The 25,811-nt window shown below is 40.7% G+C and overlaps 1 protein-coding gene across 2 annotated transcripts in view; it reads left to right on the plus strand.

The window, feature by feature from the left end:
- Positions 1 to 8,378: 8,378 nt before the first annotated feature.
- The window catches only part of mitfa (melanocyte inducing transcription factor a), a 48,446-nt gene continuing 31,013 nt past the window's right edge, over positions 8,379 to 25,811 (plus strand). For both annotated transcript variants that reach the window (XM_036950685.2, XM_036950686.2), the window contains exons 1-2: positions 8,379 to 8,425; positions 16,907 to 17,177. In XM_036950685.2, coding sequence (XP_036806580.2) covers positions 8,382 to 8,425; positions 16,907 to 17,177 — 315 coding nt within the window. In that variant the 5' untranslated portion in view covers positions 8,379 to 8,381. The remainder of the gene's footprint in view (positions 8,426 to 16,906; positions 17,178 to 25,811) is intronic.

Here is a 25,811-nt window from a genome sequence, read left to right on the forward strand (position 1 = left end):
GATGCGGGACCTGCTGAACTATAGTCTATATAAACAAAGCTCTGTCAGTCTCTGCTCTGCAAACGTAGCTCTACATTTGTATTTTATATTTATTATTGGCAGCAGCTACTCTTCCTATGGTCCAGCAAAATTAAGGCAGTTATAACATTTTTTTAACATTACAATACATTTACAACAGATTTCACAACATATTAAGTGTGTACCCTCATGCCACTACTCTACTACCACATACCCACAACACAAAATCCATGTCTAAGTGTGCATAGTGAGTATGTTATTGTGGGTTTGTATGCATGTGTCTGGGCCTATGTTTCTGTTGCTTCACAGTCTCCGCTGTTCCATAAGGTGTATTTTTTTGATTTTTTTTCTATCTAATTGTACTGCTTGCATGAGTTACTTGATGTGGAATAGAGTTCCATAGTCATGGCTCTATGTAGTACTGTGCGCCACCCATAGTCTGTTCTGGGGACTGTGAAGAGACCTCTGGTGGCATGTCTTGTGGGGTATGCATGGGTGTCCGAGCTATGTGCCAGTAGTTCAAACAGACAGCTCGTGCATTCAACATGTCAAGACCTCTCACAAATAGAAGTAGTGATGAAGTCAATCTCTCCTCCGCTTTGAGCCAGGAGAGATTAATATTATCTCTCTGTGTAAATCTAAGGGCCAGCCGTGCTGCCCTGTTCTGAGCCAATTGCAATTTTCCTGTTCCTCTTTGTGGCACCTGACCACACGACTGAACAGTAGTCCAGGTGTGACAAAACTAGGGCGTGTGGGACCTGTCTTTTTGATAGTGCTGTTAAGAACGAAGAGCAGCGCTTTATTATGGACAGACTTCTGCACATCCTAGCTACTGTTGTATTAATATGTTTTGAACATAATAGTTTACAAAAGTTTTATATATTTTTTATTGTATTTATTTAACCTTTAACTAGGCATGTCAGTTAAGAACAAATTCTTATTTATGATGACAGCCTACCCAGGCCAAACCCTACCCTGGACCATGCTGGGCCAATTGCGCGCTGCCCTATGGGACTCCCAAACACAGCCAGTTGTGATACAGCCTGGAATTGAACCAGGGTCTGTAGTCATGCCTCTAGCACTGAGCCACAGTGCCTTAGACCCCTACGTCACTCGGGAGCCCCCCTCCAAGTAGTTTAGACGCCCTCAACTTGCTCAATTACCACATTATTCATTTCAAGATTGAATAATGTTTTAATTGAATGTAGGATAGCTAGAGGGGTTTAAATATTTACAGAACTGTAAAATGTATTCATGCTGGACATTCAAATTAGTTAACGTTGGAACAAACATTGCATTCATCCTTCAGTTGTCGGAGAAATAGCAAGCCCACTTGATGAAAACAACCTTGGGGAGCCAACCTCTCAAGGTATTGATGCTAAAGAGCTGAATGTGTATTTTCTTGTGAAGGACAAAACCTATCCAACACTAATATTTGTATGCTAATACATTTGCAGGTGCACTTCATTCAATTGTATTGATCACAGACATTTGTATTTTGCTTTCAGGGAAATGTAATAACTACTATCAATCCTGTCCAGACCTCTGATTTCAAACATGGATGGCTCTGTGGATGCTTGTCACATTCGTCGTAACGATGAGACCAAGGCGCAGCGTGATTGGAATACGTTCGTATTTTATTTAACAAACAACACTTAAACAAACGTGACGCTATAAACAACTAGTGCTGCCATGCAACTACACATAGACAATAACCCACAAAATCAAAATGGAAAACGGCAACCTAAATAGGATCCCCAATCAGAGACAACAATTTATTTTTTAATTTTTTAATTTCACCTTTATTTAACCAGGTAGGCTAGTTGAGAACAAGTTATCCTTTACAACTGCTACCGTGCCAAGATAAAGCATAGCAGTGTGAACAGACAACACAGAGTTACACATGGAGTAAACAAAATTAAAAAAAAGCTGTCTCTGATTGGTAACCAATTCAGGCCACCATAGACCTACATATACCTAGACATACCAAAACCCCATAGAATACAAAAAACCCCAGACAAGACAAAAACACACATACCCCCCTTGTCACACCCTGACCTAACCAAAATAATAAAGAAAACAAAGATACCTAAAATCAGGGCGTGACAATGCTGCTGTTCTCTCTTGAGCACAGTGATAGTCTAACCAATGGGGTAATACGTTTTTTAGACGAAGTATGCAGAAAGTTCAATTTTTATGATGATTAATCTATTAGTCAAAAAAGGAAGCTACTAGAGTTATCATGAAAATTATAACATTGTTAAAATGATGAACAGGCCCACTACTAAAAATAGAAATTGATTGAGTAGTACTTGGTCAGTAGAATTTATGTGAATGTGCAAAATGCATATCTTTCAACTGACAGAATTGTGGAACAAGTTGTACGGGAAAGGAAGGGAGTGCCAGATCATTGTGGAGTCACTGGAAACTGAACAATGGAAAAACTCTGAAATCCCCAGAAACTGCAGGACTAGGAAATGGGAGGAATTGAAAAAATGACTAGGTTTACTGTAAGGTAGCTCAACCAGGTCAAAGCGTTAACAGACAAACTAAAGGTGGGTGGTGCCCTGTTCTCAATCTCACCCTTACATACCCATTTAAAACAAAATATAATAATTTGTGTCTAGGCAACCTACTGGTGTGTACGGAGACAAAATGTTTAGTTCAAAGCCTAAATTAGTCACCCAGGGGACTGCCTCACCCCCATCCCCCATTTTGGGGGATTTCTGCTTGCGAGTGATTAGGCTTAACCCAGTGCCATGTGTGCACTAAGCATCTCTACCCCCAAATCTCAGCCTGGCCTCAGGTCCCATGGCGATTACCACAGAAGGCCTTGTCACTTTGACACTTCCTATATCTGTCCTATTCATGATACACAAAAAAATAAATATAGATTGCAAAACAGTTTTCTTTTTATAAGGATGGAGCCAATTTTCCAAAAGAAAAAGAAAATCAGTCTGGTCATTGATGAGAAATAAGGTATTGGCTACAGAGTAAAACCTCTATTAAATTCATATTGTACATAAATAAGAATAAGACCTATTTGTGCAGGTATGAACAACCAAAAGCCTCACTGTACAAGTATTTATTTATAAGCTAAAAATGTACAGGTCCCTTGAGATGAAAAACAAAACAAATAGAAAACTGAATATAGATGAATAACTTGTACAGTAAGTCATATTTTGATAGTTATTCTTCTCAAAATAACTATCAGAGATAGCAACCGCTAAAGTGGAGTGATCATTGTTTTAGGGGAGATTAACACCATGAATATTAAATAGAGGGGATTATGTTCCATCAGTAACCCTCATGGAGCAGATGTTAACATGGAGAGGAGGGATAACCTCCTGGGACGTGATGGGGGCAGGAGAGACCCGGAGCTGATTCACACTATGCCAATCTCCTTTGTAGGGCCATTGTCAGTGTGTCAGTGTGCATCCCATCACCATGCATCTCCAAGTATCTGTCTCCTATTACAGGCCTCAGGCCAGATTAACTCTGACAGCCACTGCCATTAGACTTGACCTTGGTTAACTGGTAATATGATATTTGATGCTCAGACATCACCTCTCATTAACTTTGCAAATCACATTGTTTTCTGTGTTTTGAACTTGTTTACATCCTTAATATAAAACAAAGGACACAAGAAGAATTGCGGGTGTGGAACCATATGGGCTAGTGTCTATATGGGCTATAGACATCCCATCTCATAGAGCAGAGCAGCCGAAACAGGTCGACTGTATAATGGTATTGTATTAATACAGCCACCAGCCCTCATTCTGCTTGTTCATTTCTTTGGAATGAAAGGACAATTTTAGTATTTTCCAGGCCACAGTGAAATAATCCACCATTAGTCTCTCCTTCAGTTTTGTTCGCCCATCCCCTATCCCCCATCCCTCATTTAAAGATGAGGAGTTATGTGACTGGGGGATACTGTGGAGGAAGCTTGAGGGATTTTTGTTTGTGAATTTCCAGTTTTTCTTCCGTGTGTCTCTCTGTAACTCTTGTTCCACATTTTCTTAGCTAAAGCCATATTAGCATATTAGCATATTAGTAGGATATCATTGTAAAATGTATTCTTAATTAACTGACTTGCCTAGTTAAATAAAGGTTAAATAAAAATGAAATACAAAAATAAGAGCACTGTTCATTTCCTGCATATATTTCATAATGTTGATCTTAACGAAAGTGTAACAAAATGCAATATTAGAAAAAATATATATTTTAGACCAGACCATGTGACATAGGAAGAGTTCGTTTTTGTGTTAATTTGAAAAAAGTGCAAACATTCTTACTCTAGAAAACACTTTCAAATACAATTTTAACATTAACGACTATTCTAAAACATTAATAGATTTTTTATCATATTTTCAAGCTACGTTTTTTATCCTGGTTTTGATGACATCAGTTTGTTCAATATTTGTACAGCGATAACAGATTTGAGTGGATAATCCTGGACTTCCTCTTGATTTACACTACCATCTAGTGGATTTAATGCACAGTCTGTATGTACACTAATTGGCACAGTAGACTAATATCTTAATTTATGCCAGAAACAATTTGGTATTGTATTCTAGGTATTAAAAATAACAATATTGTAGAATATCTTTAGTTTGTAACATATATAAATTGCATTATTTTAGCTGGCTTTTATTTCCTGTATATGCCTAATCATCACCACTGAGGAACGTCACAGAAAACAATCAGTTGTTTATTTTATTTGGCGCCATCTAGAGTGTTCAGAGTACATGACTGAGGAAAATAACATGTGTTTTCAAATGACAGTTCATCAAATTTGTTTAGGATATTTGTATTTTAGCCATTGTCGATACGTGCGAAAGTTTCACGGAGAAAGAATCCCGTCAGACTCAGGAATTGTTCCAGATATTGAGGTCGACAAAGATTTTCAGGACGAATCCAAAACGTTTAACGAGTTGAAAAGCAAGCCCCTGAAAAACAGGTCAATCCAGATGTTTACAACCTACTGCCTGCCCTGGAGCTGGATGAGTATGATGATGATTCATTTATGAATGTTCTTTATAATTGCTGATAGACAGATTTGCACATTCAGCCAAAATGTTTCACCAGAAATGTGAGATTTTATTTCTAAACCTTTCAAGCAACTTTCCTGACATTTGAGCAACCTCTTGTGCAGATACCATGCTACTTAAATAAAACACCATAACCCAATAATCCATTGAATTTGGGGACACCAGGTTTAAGACTAAAGCAAACCAGATATGTATCCCTGTATGCATATTTCCCACTCTGGATTTTCAGTGCAGATTAAGCTAAATTTGTCAACACCGTGTAGTGCAGTAAATCTGACAGATAGGCTCATTAAAGTGCACATCGTTTGTTGATGTTTTCAAATATATAAATGTGTCTAATTAGCTAAAACTATGATGGCTCATCAGAGTATGTCTATTATGTCCCACTGGGCACAGACGTCAGTTCATGTCTGTGCCCAGTTCACGTACATTTGGTTGAGTTGTCAACTAACGTGAATTCAACATGAAATCAACAAAAAACGTCACTATGTCATTGGATTTAGGTTAATAATAGTTGCCTGTGGAAAAAAAAACTATTCGTTTTCCCATGTTTATTCATTTTCATCAGATTTTTGTGTTGAAATGACGTGGAAACAAAGTTGATTCAACCAGTTTTTGCCCAGTGGGTGTAACATGTACATCATGGGCCATTCTCTGTTTGGACTGTAGGTAGCACCAATGTGGAGACAACATGTGACTCATTTACTGAACTGCATTACCCCTGGAATGAAGACCTTGTCTGAACACTGCTCTCCAGTGTTCATCCAATTCAATGCTTCAAGCACTGGAGCTGAGCATGTTTCACATTTCTTTCTCCCTCTCCCTTCTCTGTGGTAAATGTACATCACTGAAGTGTAGCAAGTGTATAATTCTGTCCAGCAGAATTGCTGAAACCTTATTAATATACATGAATCTTTATCATGATGAAATAATGAATATGGCCGTTGTGTGCTTATCAGGTTTGTACCTTTGTCTTAATAAGATTGACCAGAAGTGCGCAGAAAGTAAAATTGATGTGAAAATACTGGTATTGTCATGTGGTATCTCAGATTGTTCTGGGAGGAAGGATGTTTGACATGCACAAATATTTTCAGACTATCCTGGCATAGAATCACCTTTTTATCAGAGCAGACGTCCTTTTTGCAGAGACAGTTATCCCTGTTGTGAATGGGTTGTCCCGTCCGGCACCTTATTGTAATCGTTATTCAACTGATCCCACAGTGATGCTAACATAATGCTTTGTGTTGTCAAGCTTGCTCTGACAGGCCTCCCTGTCTGGGTGGTGTATGAAGGTGTGGTCCCTCATAGGAAAGATGCAGATTGAGAGAGCAGGAATTTGCCCCAAGGGATTGAGATGACATGTCTGTGAGCTGTACAAACATGTGACATGGATTCACTGAACGGGAAGTGTCTGTATACTCACCTGAGGCAGTCAATGAAACTGAAAATGTTCAATGAGATCAGTCGTAACTACTTTCAAAATGTACATGTTTCCTATTTAAGGCTATGCAATTTGGTTACATGAATGCAGAAATGTGAGTGAGATCTTCTGTACATGTACTGTATACAGCACAGAATGTCGTGATGATTTTGTATGGATTCAATTTGGTTGATTATAATTTCTACTCAATCATATTCCCCTCTAAGGTAAACTGTACTGAACCAGTATGCTATCTGATACTCTCCTGGGTTTTTGTAATATTTAACAGCATTTTATTCATTAAAGTCATCTGTGTACTTGTGAAGTGAACACAAGATGGTGCTTTAACTCCCATTACTAAAGTGTTCCAAAAACACATTTTCATGTAATCACGTCTGGCGTTAATTTGATAACATGTGATAACATGATAAGTGTTCCAAAAACACGTTTTCACATGATTTCACATATGATGTTGCATCTGAAATCATGTGATTTCCCACATGTGAAATCAGACAAGGATTTTCATGCCTCATAAGGTAGTGGACAGATATTCTAGCACACTAAAATATCTAATTAGTTACTTCCTTCAGAGATACTGTGCATTTGCTATGAACCAAGTCGATATGCCAATGCGAAGACTGGTGTTACTTATGAAGCGTCTTGTGTGTGTGTTGCGCAACAATCTTGGTTTGTTTTGTGTTATGGCATTACCTTCCACTCCTTACTTTATTTAACTGCTAATGATTACCTTATTTTGCTGGGATTTCCTTTAGAATAATATCCTTGAAACAAATGTTATTGAAAGAGAGATACTATATAGGCTCGGGCCTATTCAGTATTCACCCACTGCATTTGGATACATGCAATAGCACTTATGTGTACCTCTCCATAACTTAAGACCCTACATGCCATTAGCTTACTTATTTGGCAGGTTAACATGTTGTCATCTGTGATATTGTGAAATGGCATGTGAATTATGAAATGGATGGCAACTTATTATGATAATAATAAGTTGTGGAACAGGATCCTACAGAGTGATTCATTTTTATCTCAAAGTTATTGAACTATAGTAGAGGACTTTACTATAGTAGAGGATTTCCACTCATGCAACAATAGGAAGGTGAAACATTTAACTAGAGTCTGGAACAGAGAACACTTTATTTTTATACCGTTACTACATGGAAACAGTTGAATCACAGCCCATCCTTCCTGTTATTCTGTGACCACAGGCTGTACTAAATATATTGAAATAAGTGTCTTGGAAAATGTGTACTTCGAGATGGAGACTCAGATATTTTAGTAAAAATCACAAGGTCTTCCAAAGATATCTTTAGGATTGTTTTGCAGCAATTAGTTAGAAACACCATGTATTTTTATGAGTTTAGTGTCTCAACATGTATTTGTATGAGTTTAGTGTCTCAACATGTTTTTTACGAGTGTTTTGTGTACGGCTGTGTGTTTTATTGTGTGCATGTGGTGTGTATCTGAGACAAACTGATCATCGACTAGGTCAGAATGGTGAACAGTCATATTTCAAAAGAAGCAAGTCAACACATTTGCGCTGCAGGATACAAACCGTTTGCGTTTACATGTTTTTACAGACATATATGTTATTGCAATAAATATGGTGTTACCCAAATTTTTCCCAACGTGAAATATGGTTGGAGGGAGTGTATCTGGATTTATTTATCACGTTTAGTGTAAATAATCGACATTATCAATGAAAGTATCACAGCTAATTGCATGTAAGGCGTATTACCTCTAGACATTCAACAATACTTCAGGAAGCAGAGTGGGGATCTGAACGTGAGACATTATTGTGTCATAACCGGAAGTACTGCCATCCTCTTGTCCTTTAAAAGGACCCTAGGTTTTAAACCACATACATATTGATGTTAGTCTCAAAAGAGCCACTGCCAATCATGATAATAAAAAGGTAGGACATTATCAACTGTCTTTCATGAAATACATTATGATACCTAATTTACCATGAGTGTAATCTGCTCATACTTAACAATATTTAGGCTATCTGACACATTATTATACCTTGCTTTGTAATTGCTTTGAGAGTTTACTTCTTCCAGTTTCGATTCAACATAACTTCTGGGGTTATCTAGTTTTATTGGTTGGAACCACTTATTGATGCATGCATGCTTGGTGCTAAACCTTTCACCATTGCCATATCTACCCAATTGGCAACACTTGATGATTTGTGGCCAAGCCACGCGCACACAGGGTAATTGTTTACTCTGGTTTACTATTGTTTACTATGGAGGAAATGGCTGGAGAACATTGTGTTTTATCTAGCGGCATGGGACATTGAGGTCAGTCCTCCCCTAGTTGTCATGCATGCTTGTTTTTCTTTAATATTTTATGGGAAGAAACAACTTCGTCAATTTTATATTTGAATACTGAATTGGTATCCCCAGTGAGTTAGGTGCATGTGCTCCCAAATTCTTCTTGCTAAGTGCTTTTACCGATATTATGATTCTTTCAAAAAAAAAATATATATATATATATATATATTCCAGGTGTAAATCTATGATATTGCCCGAGCATATTTGGTTCTCTTCAACCAGCCTTTTGAAGGATTGTCCCTGGCTGCAATTTGATACTTTGTAACTGCTAACCAGACCAGAAAATGTATGTTAGTGAATTGGCAAAAGCCACTCTAGTGATATATGGAACAATAACTGCATTGTTGCATATCTATACATTTCATAGTGTCTCAATACATTTAAAATATCTCAATAGCATGTTGTGCTATTTAAATGTATTAAGATTAGGAAGTAGATTAAACATTGAGACATCCTTGCATTGTGATGTGCTTAATTTATCTCAGCGGTCTGGATCATTCTGTCACCAGACCTTTTTATTAGCTTAGCATCCATAATTAGCATCCATAATAATAATTATTATTTAATGTGTGGGACACACTGCTATTACAACCTATTCTATAATTATAAATGAATCGACTGATCAGTACAAGCTAATACTACATGGTGGCCTTGCTAATTTAGCAACAACAACAAAAACTATTAAGCAGTTTCAAAAGACTTCTGGGTTTTTGCTCTATGGAAAGCTGAGACTTTTAAGAACACTCTCTACGATGCCCACATGCTTCACAGGACTCGTGAGAAAGTCACTGTAACTGTGAGGTAAGAAATGACTGAATATGATTTTTGGGGACCAGGGTTACATTTGTAACTTTTTTTTTTTTTTAGCTTTCCTATATCTCTCAGACACCTCAAACCATACTTCCTTTTGATACGTTTTGGGATTTAAAAAAAATAGCAATGTATGAATGTTATTCAGTGCGTTTCTATGCGATAATAGCAGTAAAGCCAAATTCAATGTTTCATCAAAAACATGTATTTTATTTATTAATGGATACCTACAGAGTTCCTAAAACTCAAAATCAAATAGCTAAATGGTCCATCTTATAACAATTCCATATTTTAGCTTAGTAGATAACACCATCTAGAGGCTTATACTCTTAGGGGTTAATGGTTTGTGGCTATGGTCAATGATGAGGTCAGTCAATCACAGCCTCAAGATTACCCTATATATGCTAGTATGATAAATGTTTTGTTCGGAAGGAATGGACCAGTCAGGCCATACATAATGCTGTTGTCCCCGTAAGGCACAATGATGATTTGATATTTGGTTTGGTTAAATTTCTGTACCCTCTCCCTGATGTCTCTCTGTACCTTAAGTGGCCACAAACTACACAAACTTTATGTCTTTAGAAAGGCCTTTATCAACATATGTATAGTTATTTTAACTGTATGTCCATAGACGAGAGCCAGAGGACTCTTGAATTCTGCGTGAATAGTAGGGCGGGAATTGCCCGGGACCTCACGATGCGATATTATCACGATACTTAGATGCCGATACGATATGTATTAATTGCCAGGGACCTGACAATGCGATATTATCACGATACTTAGATGCCGATACGATATCTATTAATTGCCAGGGACCTGACAATGCGATATTATCACGATACTTAGATGCCGATACGATATGTATTAATTGCCAGGGACCTGACAATGCGATATTATCACGATACTTAGATGCCGATACGATATGTATTAATTGCCAGGGACCTCACAATGCGATATTATCACGATACTTAGGTGCCGACACAATATGTATTACAATTCTCGCGATTCTTGCGTTTCGATCCTACGATTTTATTGCGATTTGATGTTTCAAACATATTACTCACTATATGTCTGCTGCAGCGAGACAAGAGAGCACATGAGAACATTTGTTTTGATCAGTCATGGAAATAAAAGTGCTGAAAACATGTTGGCTCACGATTTAAAAAGAAGATGGAGAACAAGCTATAGGATGGAAAATACCTGCAGTTTGGGGCAAGGACAGCTGACTAGCGCTAGCTAACACTGCCTAGCATATATATATATTTTTTTACAAATCGATACTTGAAATCAAATTATCTATATAATAATGCAAAAGTAGTATTGTGATCTATAACTGTTGTCTAGACATTTATGTTGGGGCTATAAGATGATGAAGCCTCCAATGTGCTGTAGTATGTGCATGGTAATGCTAAGTGATAGTTGCAGACCGTGGCTAGATTTGACATGACTTGCTAATTAGTGCGATTATCACACAGATGCACGGGCTGAGAGGCTTTGCAGTGGTTTTATCAAAAGGATCACTTACCTAGGGAATGCCTCGTCCTGACAGCGCATGCACTGCCACATCCATTTAGGTTTGGGATGGGCAGAGTCCGTCTTGAGAAACATATTGTACATGTATTTCATAAGGGAGATGAGAGTGGATGGAGATTATAGTGATAGATGGAGAGGAATGACTTATTGCTCATTTATGCAATGGGTGAGTCTAATCTTAAAATGCTGATTGGTTAAAACATTTGTATTTATGCCCGTGAGTAAGAGTGCATTGTTTTATTAAACTAGATGTGGAGTCTTGTTCCAAGCCAGTCTGCTGTTGCCACTTGCCAGGTCTCTGAGATTATATGAGTATGTGTTGGAAGCATGAGAAGGAGGATATGTGAAAGAGGTACATATTATGAAGGTAGCAAGCAGGTGCAGTTACATCTAGGAACTACATGTATAGGATCTTAATTTGATCACTCTTTGGTTGATAAGAATTTTCCTGCAAGATGAGCAGAAATGCAGATGAGCTTCGTGATTTACATAAATTCACTGAGAACCCGCACTAACTTAAAAAATGTATATTTATTTCACCTTTATTTAACCAGGTAGGCCAGTTGAGCACAAGTTCTCATTTACAACTGCGACCTGGCCATGATAAAGCAAAGCCGTGCGACAAAAACAACAACACAGAGTTACACATAAACAAACGTCTAGTCAATAACACAATAGAGAAATGTATGTACAGTGTGTGCAAATGGATAATATTAGGGAGGTAAGGCAATAAATAGGCCATAGAGGCAAAATAATTTCAATTTAGCAATTAACACTGGAGTGATAGATGTGCAGATGATGATGTGCAAGTAGAGATACTCGGGTGCAAAAGAGCAAGAAGATAAATAACAATATGGGGATGAGGTAGTTGGGTGTGCTATTTACAGATTGGCTGTGTACATGCACAGTGATCGGTAAATTGCTCTGACAGCTGATGCTTAAAGATAGAGAGGGGGACATAACTCTCCAGCTTCTATGATTTTTGCAATTTGTTCCAATCATTGGCAGCAGACAACTGGAAGGAAAGGCAGCCAAAGAAGGTGTTGGCTTTGGGGATGTCTATTGAAATATACCTGCAGGAGCGTGTGCTACAGGTGGGTGTTGCTATGGTGACCAGTGAGCTGAGATAAGGCGGAGCTTTACCTAGCAAAGACGTATAGATGACCTGAAGCCAGTGGGTTTGGTGACGAATATGTAGCAAGGACCAGCCAACAAGAGCGTACAGGTCACAGTGGTGGGTAGTATATGGGGCTTTGGTTACAAAACGGATGGAACCGTGATAGACTGCATCCAATTTGCTGCGGAGAGTGTTGGAGGCTATTTTGTAAATGATATCGCCAAAGTCAAGGATCGGTAGGATAGTCAGTTTTACGAGGGTATGTTTGGTAGAATGAGTGGAGGAGGCTTTGTTGCGAAATAGGAAGCTGATTCTAGATTTAATTTTGGATTGAAGATGCTTAATGTTAGTTTGGAAGGAGAGCTTACAGTCTAACCAGACACATAGGTATTTGTAGTTGTCCACATATTCTGTGGTCAGAACCGTCCAGAGTAGTGATGTTGGTCGGGCGGGCGGGTGCGGGCAGCAATCGGTTGAAGAGCATGCATTTAGTTTTACTTGCATTTTAAAGCAGTTACAAGCCATGGAAGGAGTGTTGTATGGCACTGAAGTTCGTTTGGAGGTTTGCTAACACAGTGTCCAAAGAAGGGCAAGATGTATACAGAATGGTGTCGTCTGCATAGAGGTGGATCAGAGAATCACCAGCAGCAAGAGTGACATCATTGTTAAATACAGAGAAAAGATTCTTTAGAGAATTTAACCCTGTGGCACCCCCATAGAGACTGCCAGAGGTCCGGACAATTTGACACACTGAACTCTATCTGAGATGTAGTTGGTGCAGGGGGTGCAGAGCTGTTGGGGGTGCAGAGGGGGTGCAGAGCTGTTGGCCGGGGTAGGGGTAGCCAGGTGGAAAGCATGGCCAGCCGTAGAAAAATGCTTATTGAAATTATCGATTATCATAGATTTATCGGTGGTGACAACGCTTCCTTGCCTCAGTGCAGTGGGCAGCTGGGAGGAGGTGCTCTTTACAGTGACTTTACAGTGTCCCAAAACTTTTTGGAATTAGTGCTACAGTATGCACATTTTTGTTTGAAAAAGCTAGCCTTAGCTTTTCTAACTGGCTGTGTATATTGGTTCCGGGTCTTAAGTATATCCCAGTTTAGGTCACCTAACAGTACACACTCTGAAGATAGATAGGGGGCAATCAATTCACATATGGTGTCCAGGGCACAGCTGGGGGCTGATGGGGGTCTATAACAAGCGGCAACAGTGAGAGACTTATTTCTGGATATTATTTCTTATTTCTGGTATTTTTGGTGGCCTTCCTAAGCCAGGATTCAGACACGGCTAGGACATCCGGGTTGGCAGAGTGTGCTAAAGCAGTGAATAAAACAAACTTGGGGGGAGGCTTCTGATGTTAACATGCATGAAACCAAGGCTTTTACGTTTACAGAAGTCAACAAATGAGAGCGCCTGGGGAATTAGAGTGGTACTGGGGGCTGCAGGGCCTGGATTAACCTCTATATCACCAGAGGAACAGAGGAGGAGTAGGATAAGGGTACGGCTAAAGGCTATAAGAACTGTTCGTCTAGTGTGTTTGGAACAGAGAGTAAAAGGAGCAGATTTCTGGGCTTGGAAGAATAGATTCAAGGCATAATATACTGACAAAGGTATGGTAGGATATGAGTACAGTGGAGTTAAACCTAGACATTGAGTGACGATGTGAGAGGTTTTGTCTCTAGAGGCACCAGTTAAGCCAGATGAGGTCACCGCATGTGTGAGGGATGGGACAAAAGGGCTATCTAAGGCATATTGGGTAGGGCTGGGGGCTCTACAGTGAAATAAGACAATAATCACTAACCAAAACAGCAATTGACAAGGCATATTGACATTAGGGGGAGTCATGTGTTGCCGAGTGATCATAGGGTCCAATGAGTAGCAATAGGTGAGTAAGGGAGCCGATTCAGTAGTCGCTACTACGCTAGGCGAGCTGGAAACACGGCGATTTACACAGCTAGCGGGCCGGGGATAGCAGATGGGCTTTCGGCGACGTCGCAACGGAAGAGCCTGTTGACACCACCTCGGACGATTACGCCGGCAGACCAGTCATGATGGCGGGGCTCCGTGTTGGCAGTAAAGGGTCCAGGCCAATTGGCAAAAGAGGCAGCCCAAGAATTAGCTGGTGGACCTCTTCGGCTAGCCGGGAGATGGGCCTAGCTCGAGGCTAGTTCAAGGCTTACTGGTTCTTGCTTTGGGACAGAGAAGTTAGCCAGGAGTAGCCACTCTGATTGCAGCTAGCTAGCTGTGATGATCCGGTGTAAATGTTCAGAGCTTGCGGTAGGAATCCGGAGATGTGGTAGAGACAAAGCAGTCCGATATGCTCTGGGTTGATATCGCGCTGTGCAGACTGGCAGGTTTTGACCGAGCTGAGGCTGGCTGGTGTCCGAGTTAACGGTGAAGACCGCTAGCAGTGGCTAACTGACAACTAGCTAGTAGCTAGTTAGCTGGCTAGCTTCTGATGGGGGTTCCAGTTCTAAAGTACACTGCCCCAAAAAATAAAGGGAACACTTAAACAACACAATGTAACTCCAAGTCAATCACACTTCTGTGAAATCAAACTGTCCACTTAGGAAGCAACACTGATTGACAATAAATTTCACATGCTGTTGTGCAAATGGAATAGACAACAGGTGGAAATTATAGGCAATTAGCAAGACACCCCCAATAAGGGAGTGGTTCTGCAGGTGGTGACCAGACCACTTCTCAGTTCCTATGCTTCCTGGCTGTTTGGTCACTTTTGAATGCTGGCGGTGCTTTCACTCTAGTGGTAGCATGAGACGGAGTCTACAACCCACACAAGTGGCTCAGGAAGTGCAGCTCATCCAGGATGGCACATCAATGTGAGCTGTGGCAAGAAGGTTTGCTGTGTCTGTCAGCGTAGTGTCCAGAGCATGGAGGCGCTACCAGGAGACAGGCCAGTACATCAGGAGACGTGGAGGAGGCAGTGAGAGGGCAACAACCCAGCAGCAGGACCGCTACCTCCGCCTTTGTGCAAGGAGTAGCACTGCCAGAGCCCTGCAAAATGACCTCCAGCAGGCCACAAATGTGCATGTGCCTGCTCAAACGGTCAGAAACAGACTCCATGAGGGTGGTATGAGGGCCCGAAGTGCTTTCAGCCCTACACCGTGCAGGACGTTTGGCATTTGCCAGAGAACACCAAGATTGGCAAATTCGCCACTGGCGCCCTGTGCTCTTCACAGATGAAAGCAGGTTCACACTGAGCACATGTGACAGACGTGACAGTCTGGAGACGCCGTGGAGAACGTTCTGCTGCCTGCAACATCCTCCAGCATGACCGGTTTGGTGGTGGGTCAGTCATGGTGTGGGGTGGCATTTCTTTGGGGGGCCTCCATGTGCTCGCCAGAGTTATCCTGACTGCCATTAGGTACCGAGATGAGATCCTCAGACCCCTTGTGAGACCATATGCTGGTGCGGTTGGCCCTAGGTTCCTCCTAATGCAAGACAATGCTAGACCTCATGTGGCTGGAGTGTGTCAGCAGTTCCTGCAAGAGGAAGGCATTGATGCTATGGACTGGCCTGCCCGTTCCCCAGACCTGAATCCAATTGAGCACATCTGGGACATCATGTCTCGCTCCATCCACCAACGCCACGTTGCACCACAGACTGTCCAGGAGTTGGCGAATGCTTTAGTCCAGGTCTGGGAGGAGATCCCTCAGGAGACCATTCGCCACCTCATCAGGAGCATGCCCTGGCATTGTAGGGAGGTCATACAGGCACGTGGAGGCCACACAGCCTAATTTTGACTTGTTTTAAGGACATTATATCAAAGTTGGATCAGCCTGTAGTGTGGTTTTCCACTTTAATTTTGAGTGTGACTCCAAATCCAGACCTCCATGGGTTGATAAATTTGATTTCCATTGATCATTTTTGTGTGATTTTGTTGTCAGCACATTCAACTATGTAAAGAAAAAAGTATTTAATAAGAATATTTCATTCATTCAGATCTAGGATGTGTTATTTTAGTGTTCCCTTTATTTTTTTGAGCAGTGTATAGAAATAGCAGATCCGTACCACATTTTGGTGAGGTGCGTTGCAGGAGAGTATATTCAGTCCCTAGATGGAAAGTGAGATTGAAATATATACAAAAAAAACCCCAGAGGAAAACGATATTTACATAGGACAGGCCGGGACAAGACAAAACACACGTCCGACTGCTACGCCATCTTGGAACACAACTAACACACAGAAATATTAATATTCCACTTTGCATGAAGCCTCAGTTCATTAATAGCCTAACCACTGATCAAGCAACATTGTGGACTCAACATTCCAATCCTGTTGCTGCAGGATTATTTTGCTGTGACAATAAAGGTCAAATTAAAGTCCTACATCTGTAACTGCACCTGCTTGCTACCTTCATACTATTTACCTCTTTCACATATCCTCTTTCTCATGCTCCCAACACATACTCATAATGCCTCTCTCTACCTCCCTCTCTCATTGAATTGTATTCTAATATGATGTTTGTTTAAACCTGGATGGCTCAGAATAATGCAGTCAGCCTATCACTGTGTGTGTCCTGATTGACTGTGACTTTCTCCCCACCACTGCCCTGCTCTGGTTGGGCCGTGGCCTGCAGTGATCCTCTGGACCAACATGGGTTCCCCAAGCCCCCCCAGAGCCCCACAGTGCTCCCCGCAGTGATGTCACGTGTCCTGCTCCACCAGCAGCTGATGCGGGACCAGCTCCAGGAGCAGGACCAGCGGGAACAGAGAGAACAGAGAGAGAGGAGCACCAGGCACCCCTCACACCATCTCCTGCACCCCAGCTGCCCCCAGACCCCTCCCATCAATGTCACACTGCCCTCCAATCTGCCCACTGTGACCCATGTGCCCATGGAAGTCCTCAAGGTAAGCCGTCTACAGTGCCAGGCAGGTAATTTTGGACACTCTCGTTCACTCCTCACTAGAAGAGCTGCCAGAAGGTAGGGGTTCTCATCTGAAACTTTTACTGATAGATTCCTAGGTACATGGGTTCCTACTGTTAGTGCTGCAGTGGAATTGTTTTTCAGTGCCCACTTTTTCTGAATTTCATTTAGATCCTTGATTAAACGTGATTACAAACAGATTACAGTTTATAGCATTTTGTTTAGATTGTTCATTTAACTAGGTTATGCTACAGAAATTCTGGTGACGGTGCCACTTTAAAACTAAAAATTACAGCTCTTTAAGACTGAACTGTGTTAAATCCATAGCGGGGATTATCTCCTGAAAGAATTCCTCTGTTTCCAGACATTCAACATGTTTAATCCTATTTGCTCCACTACATTGACGTATTTTCATTGCTTTGATTTCTGGTATGTCCGAGTGGATTCTAAAAACTGATATTATGTTTCTGTAATGAGACAGAGGATGTTACTGATGTAGAAACCAATGTTTTCCCAAGCCAACTCTTAGGAATCAACAACGGGTAAGATTTGATACTCTACATTGCATGTATTCGTTGTTTTATTTGACTGTCACTAATCATCGTGATAAATGGTTTTACAAAGATGATCCGTGTAGATTTACAACCCATTGTTATTTGATGCCAAATTCTCCTGATCAAACGAACCTACTGCATGGAGAATGTACAGTATGTGATTGTTATAAACAGGAAAGGGGGTCAGGCAGCAACTCTCTGAATTTTAAATGTGTCAAATCATAACATCCTAGCAGAATAAGATTGGCTCAGTATTGGAGACTAATAGCATGCATTTGTCTGCCATTAGTCTAAGTAGTTATAAACTGTATGTTTATTTTTGCTTATGCTGGTTGACTGATTGTTTGGCAGCGTTTCCTCTTCTACTAAATGCTCCACCAGAGATGAATATTCAGAGATATGCATGTGCTGCAGTTGTGGCTAATAAGATATTTGAGTAAAGAATCTAGCAATGTTATACAGATGTAGGATCTTAATTTTACCTATATTGTCACAGCTAAATAATCCTGCAGCAACAGGATTTGAATATTTACTCCATAATGTTGCTTGAGCGGTGGTTAGGCTATTAGCTGGACAAAAGTAGGCTACATGAAAAGTGCAATACTGTTAATATGTGTGTTGGTGTGTGTTTTCAGTAAATCACAAAGCTCATCTGCATTTCTCAGCAACAAAAGAGTGATCAAATTAAGATCCCACATCTATAGGTGTTCTGATAGAGATGCTATTGGTAAACAATGAGAGATCTACTGTATGTGAGCAAAGTATCCGCTCTTAACTGCACACGTGGCACACAATCGTTTTTAGGAGAAATTATGTGCAAGTTTTTGATCTGGAAGTAGTTTTTTAAACATTTTTATATTCTACTTACATTCTGATTATCAGAGTAGTCTGAGTAGTGACCAACAGAATTTGTCCACATTTGATAGCCTTGTACCTCCATTCTGCTGCAGACTTATCAGACGTCTTATTTCTAATTGAGTCACACAGTGGTTGTGGCCCCACCCTACTACAACCTTGCAAAACACGTTGGTTCATGTTTTGTTTTGATAAATGTTGTTTTTTCAAGTTTCTTTGGTTTTAAGATGGTTGTAATATATTCTGAAAATATTCTACATTTTACATTCAATAACGTTAAAACTGAGCTGTGAGGCTTTACTGGAGCATCAAACTGTTTCCAGGAAAGCTTTGGGGTTACTAACTGGAGAAATAATTAACATTAAAGAGGTTCTTAGATGTGTAGGGTTTTCTTTCATTGTAAAAATTACCAACCAGAATCTAAAGACCTTGGTAAATGCATTGTGGCAGTTTGAACTTGACCTGGCTATGCTTAGATTAACAGGGTCCCACCAAAACTATGCAGGCAGGCAAAATTAGCTTAGAGAGGTACCAGGCAGAGCCGCTGGGCCATGAAAGTGAAAACATTAAGCTCAGATGAGTTTGTCTAAAGACCGAGGAGACCCTTAATTAGCAAAGTTACCTCTGACCCTGCAAGAAACTAGTAAGAACTCAGTTCAGGGATCAAGACAATGGCAGGCACAGAGTTTTACCACACACAGAACACTAAGTCAGCAAAGAATGCCCGTAATTAGGCCCAATACTTTCATTCTTGAGCTTGAAGAAAAAACTACTGCATTGAAATAATGATCATAGGTTAGTATCCAATGAGCTCAAAATTGTCAGACACATTATCACAGTTAATGTTTGAAATTTCAGGTAGCACATACCAAAAATACAATTTCCTAGTTACTATATGAGTAACCCTTAATAAAATTGTTAATGTCATGAAAACCTGGTGGTTCATAAGTCCTCTCCCCAAGGCTGCGTTTAAGCAGGCAGCCAATTCTGATATTTTTTCCATAAATTGGTCTTTTGACCAATAACATCTGATCTTTTCACATCATATATTGTTTTTCTTCACAAAAATATTAGAATTGGGCAGCCTTTCTAAACACAGACCAAGAAGACTACAATCCTACTTATTGGATTCCAAGTGAATATTACAGGAGTCTTAAAAACACAACTGCTCACTAGCCACTATAAATACAATATTTCATAGGTACATATAGCCATTTGTGTACTGACTTACAATAAAGTCTAGCTTAACCTCGGTACTGTATACAGTACATTTGCTTGTTGATTCTCAGTGGTTAATGTGATTTTCAAACGTATCTGGTGTTGGGTACTCAAGAAAACACTTAAGTTGTTATTTGGTGTGAACATATTTTTATTTATGGCAGGGGTCCCCAATTACATTCAGCCACGGGCCGTTTTTTTAGTGAGCGGATGGTCGGGGGGCCGGAACACAATTATAAATAATTTGTAAACTGCAAATTGACGGCAAGATACCCAAACAGATATAGTATTTGACAAAAATCGAACAATTTCAAACCATGATTACATTGGGATACGAGCACATAATGCACCTCTATTTAGGCGTGGAAATACTTGGGAACATATTTCCTAAATTAAAATCATGTGTGTATATATATATATATATATATATATATATATATACAGTGCCTTGCGAAAGTATTCGGCCCCCTTGAACTTTGCGACCGTTTGCCACATTTCAGGCTTCAAACAAAGATATAAAACTGTATTTTTTTGTGAAGAATCAACAACAAGTGGGACACAATCATGAAGTGGAACGACATTTATTGGATATTTCAAACTTTTTTAACAAATCAAAAACTGAAAAACAGGGCGTGCAAAATTTTTCAGCCCCCTTAAGTTAATACTTTGTAGCGCCACCTTTTGCTGCGATTACAGCTGTAAGTCGCTTGTGGTATGTCTCTATCAGTTTTGCACATCGAGAGACTGACATTTTTTCCCATTCCTCCTTGCAAAACAGCTCGAGCTCAGTGAGGTTGGATGGAGAGCATTTGTGAACAGCAGTTTTCAGTTCTTTCCACAGATTCTCGATTGGATTCAGGTCTGGACTTTGACTTGGCCATTCTAACACCTGGATATGTTTATTTTTGAACCATTCCATTGTAGATTTTGCTTTATGTTTTGGATCATTGTCTTGTTGGAAGACAAATCTCAGTCCCAGTCTCAGGTCTTTTATAGACTCCATCAGGTTTTCTTCCAGAATGGTCCTGTATTTGGCTCCATCCATCTTCCCATCAATTTTAACCATCTTCCCTGTCCCTGCTGAAGAAAAGCAGGCCCAAATCATGATGCTGCCACCACCATGTTTGACAGTGGGGATGGTGTGTTCAGCTGTGTTGCTTTTACGCCAAAAATAACGTTTTGCATTGTTGCCAAAAAGTTCAATTTTAGTTTCATCTGACCAGAGCACCTTCTTCCACATGTTTGGTGTGTCTCCCAGGTGGCTTGTGGCAAACTTTAAACAACACTTTTTATGGATATCTTTAAGAAATGGCTTTTTTGCCACTCTTCCATAAAGGCCAGATTTGTGCAATATACGACTGATTGTTGTCCTATGGACAGAGTCTCCCACCTCAGCTGTAGATCTCTGCAGTTCATCCAGAGTGATCATGGGCTGCATCTCTGATCAGTCTTCTCCTTGTATGAGCTGAAAGTTTAGAGGGACGGCCGTGTCTTGGTAGATTTGCAGTGGTCTGATACTCCTTCCATTTCAATATTATCGCTTGCACAGTGCTCCTTGGGATGTTTCAAGCTTGGGAAATCTTTTTGTATCCAAATCCGGCTTTAAACTTCTTCACAACAGTATCTCGGACCTGCCTGGTGTGTTCCTTGTTCTTCATGATGCTCTCTGCGCTTTTAACGGACCTCTGAGACTATCACAGTGCAGGTGCATTTATACGGAGACTTGATTACACACAGGTGGATTGTATTTATCATCATTAGTCATTTAGGTCAACATTGGATCATTCAGAGATCCTCACTGAACTTCTGGAGAGAGTTTGCTGCACTGAAAGTAAAGGGGCTGAATAATTTTGCACGCCCAATTTTTCAGTTTTTGATTTGTTAAAAAAGTTTGAAATATCCAATAAATGTCGTTCCACTTCATGATTGTGTCCCACTTGTTGTTGATTCTTCACAAAAAAATACAGTTTTATATCTTTATGTTTGAAGCCTGAAATGTGGCAAAAGGTCGCAAAGTTCAAGGGGGCCGAATACTTTCGCAAGGCACTGTATGTATATATATATATATATATATATATATATATATGTACACATGATTTTAATATATATATATATATATATATATATATATATATATATATATATATATATATATATATGTGTGTGTGTGTATGCATACACTGCTCAAAAAAATAAAGGGAACACTTAAACAACACAATGTAACTCCAAGTCGATCACACTTCTGTGGAATCAAACTGTCCACTCAGGAAGCAACACTGATTGACAATACATTTCACATGCTGTTGTGCAAATGGAATAGACAACAGGTGGAAATTATAGGCAATTAGCAAGACACCCCCAATAAAGGAGTGGTTCTGCAGGTGGGGACCACAGACCACTTCTCAGTTCCTATGCTTCCTGGCTGATGTTTTGGTCACTTTTGAATGCTGGCGGTGCTTTCACTCTAGTGGTAGCATGAGACGGAGTCTACAACCCACACAAGTGGCTCAGGTAGTGCAGCTCATCCAGGATGGCACATCAATGCGAGCTGTGGCAAAAAGGTTTGCTGTGTCTGTCAGCGTAGTGTCCAGAGCATGGAGGCGCTACCAGGAGACAGGCCAGTACATCAGGAGACATGGAGGGGGCCGTAGGAGGGCAACAACCCAGCAGCAGGACCGCTACCTCCGCCTTTGTGCAAGGAGTAGCACTGCCAGAGCCCTGCAAAATGACCTCCAGCAGGCCACAAATGTGCATGTGTCTGCTCAAACGGTCAGAAACAGACTCCATGAGGGTGGTATGAGGGCCCGACGTCCACAGGTGGGGGTTGGGCTTACAGCCCAACACCGTGCAGGATGTTTGGCATTTGCCAGAGAACACCAAGATTGGCAAATTCGCCACTGGCGTCCTGTGCTCTTCACAGATGAAAGCAGGTTCACACTGAGCACATGTGACAGACGTGACAGAGTCTGCAGACGCCGTGGAGAACGTTCTGCTGCCTGCAACATCCTCCAGCATGACCGGTTTGGTGGTGGGTCAGTCATGGTGTGGGGTGGCATTTCTTTGGGGGGCAGCACAGCCCTCCATATGCTCGCCAGAGGTAGCCTGACTGCCATTAGGTACCGAGATGAGATCCTCAGACCCCTTGTGAGACCATATGCTGGTGCGGTTGGCCCTGGGTTCCTCCTAATGCAAGACAATGCTAGACCTCATGTGGCTGGAGTGTGTCAGCAGTTCCTGCAAGAGGAAGGCATTGATGCTATGGACTGGCCCGCCCGTTCCCCAGACCTGAATCCAATTGAGCACATCTGGGACATGTCTCGCTCCATCCACCAACGCCACGTTGCACCATAGACTGTCCAGGAGTTGGCGGATGCTTTAGTCCAGGTCTGGGAGGAGATCCCTCAGGAGACCATCCGCCACCTCATCAGGAGCATGCCCAGGCGTTGTAGGGAGGTCATACAGGCTCGTGGAGACCACACACACTACTGAGCCTCATTTGGACTTGTTTTAAGGACATTACATCAAAGTTGGATCAGCCTGTAGTGTGGTTTTCCACTTTAATTTTGAGTGTGACTCCAAATCCAGACCTCCATGGGTTGATACATTTGATTTCCATTGATAATTTTTGTGTGATTTTGTTGTCAGCACATTCAACTATGTAAAGAAAAAATTATTTAATAAGAATATTTAATTCATTCAGATCTAGGATGTGTTATTTTAGTGTTCCCTTTATTTTGTTGAGCAGTGTATATATATATATACACAGTACCAGTCAAAAGTTTGGACACCAACTCATTCAAGGGTTTTCCTTTATTTGCACTATGTTCTACATTGAGGAATAATATTGAGACATGAAAACTACGAAATAACACATGGAATCCTGTAGCAACCAAAAAAGTGTTAAACAAATCAAATTGATTTTAGATTTGACAAAGTAGCCACCCTTTGCCTTGATGACAGCTTTGCACACTCTTGGCATTCTCTCAACCAGCTTCACCTGGAATGTTTTTCCAACAGTCTTGAAGAGTTCCCATATATGCTGAGCACTTGTTGGCTGCTTTTCATTCACTCTGTGGCCAACTCATCCAAAATTGGGTTGAGGTTGGGTGATTGTGGAGGCCAGGTCATCTGATGCAGCACTCCATCACTCTCCTTCTTGGTCAAATAGCTCTTACACAGCCTGGCGGTATGTTGGGTCATTGTCCTGTTGAAAAACAAATGATAGTCCCACTAAGCGCAAACCAGATTTTCTGACAGACAGTGTCACCAGCAAAGCACACCCACACCATCACACCTCCTCCTCCATGCAGAGATCATCCGTTCACCTACTCTGCCTCTCACAAAGACACGACAGTTGGACCAAAGGACATATTTCCACAGGTCTAAGGTCCTTTGCTCATGTTTCTTGGGCCAAGCAAGTCTCTTCTTATTATTGGTGTCCTTTAGTAATGGTTTATTTTCAGCAATTCGACCACGAAGGCCTGATTCACACAGTATTCTCTGAACAGTTGATGTTAAGATGTGTCTGTTATTTGAACTTTGTGAAGCATTTATTTGGGCTGCAATCTGAGGCTGGTAATTCTAATGAACGTATCCTCAGCAGCAAAGGTAAACCTGGGTCTTCTTTTCTTGTGGCGGTCCTCATTAGAGCCAGTTTCATCAAAGCACTTGATGGTTTTTGCGACTGCACTTGAAGAAACTTGAAAAGTTCTTCGAATGTTCCGGATTGACTGACCTTCATGTCTTAAAGTAACAATGGACTGTTGTTTCTCTTTGGTTATTTGAGCTGTTCTTGCCATAAAATAGACTTGGTATTTTACCAAATAGGGATATCTTCTGTATAACACCCCTACCTGGTCACAACACAACTGATTGACTCAAACGCATTAAAAGGACAGAAATTCCACAAATTAACTTTTAAGAAGGCACACCTGTTAATTGAAATGCATTCCAGATGACTACCTCATGAACCTGGTTGAGAGAATGTCAAGAGAGTGCGAAGCTGTTATCAAAGCAAAGGGTGGCTACTTTGAAGAATCTCAAATATAAAATAAATGTATTTTTGTTTAACACTTTTTTAGTTACTACGTGATTACATATGTGTTATTTCATAATGTTATTCTACAATGTAGAAAATAGTAAAAATAAATAAAAACCCTTGAATGTGAAGGTGTGTCCAAACGTTGGACCGGTACTGTATATAGAGTGCATTCGGAAAGTATTCAGACCCCTTCCCTTTTTCCACGTTTTGTTACGTTACAGCCTTATTCTAAAATGGACTAAATACATGTTTTTCCTCATCAATCTACACACAATACCTCATAATGACAAAGCAAAAACAGGATTTTAGAAATGTGTGCAAATTTATTTCAAATAAAAACAGAAATGCCTTATTTACATAAGTATTCAGACCCTTTGCTATGAGACTCAAAATTGAGCTCAGGTGCATCCTGTTTCCATTGATCATCCTTGAGATGTTTCTACAACTTGATTGGATTCCACCTGTGGCAAATTCAATTGATTGGACATGATTTAGAAAGGCACACACCTATCTATGTAAGATCCCACAGTTGACAGCGCATGTCAGAGCAAAAACCAAGCCATGAGGTCAAAGGAATTGTCCATAGAACTCCGATACATGATTATGTCGAGCCACCAATCTAGGGAAGGGTACCAAAACATTTCTGCAGCATATAAGGTCCCCAAGAAGACATTGGCCTCCATCATTCTTAAATGGAAGACGTTTGGAACCACCAAGACTCTTCTTAGAGCTGGCTGCCCGGCCAAACTGAGCAATTGGGGGAGAAGGGCCTTGGTCAGGGAAGTGACCAATAACCCAATGGTCACTCTGACAGAACTCCAGAGTTCCTCTGTGGAGATGGGAGAACCTTCCAGAAGGACAACCATCTCTGCAGCACTCCACCAATCAGGCCTTTATAGTAGAGAGGCCAAACGGAAGACACTCCTCAGTAAAAGGCACATGACAGCCC

Source organism: Oncorhynchus mykiss, chromosome 17, assembly GCF_057628025.1.
Source record: "Oncorhynchus mykiss isolate SJ-2025 chromosome 17, ASM5762802v1, whole genome shotgun sequence".
NCBI classification, from domain to species: Eukaryota; Metazoa; Chordata; class Actinopteri; order Salmoniformes; family Salmonidae; genus Oncorhynchus; species Oncorhynchus mykiss.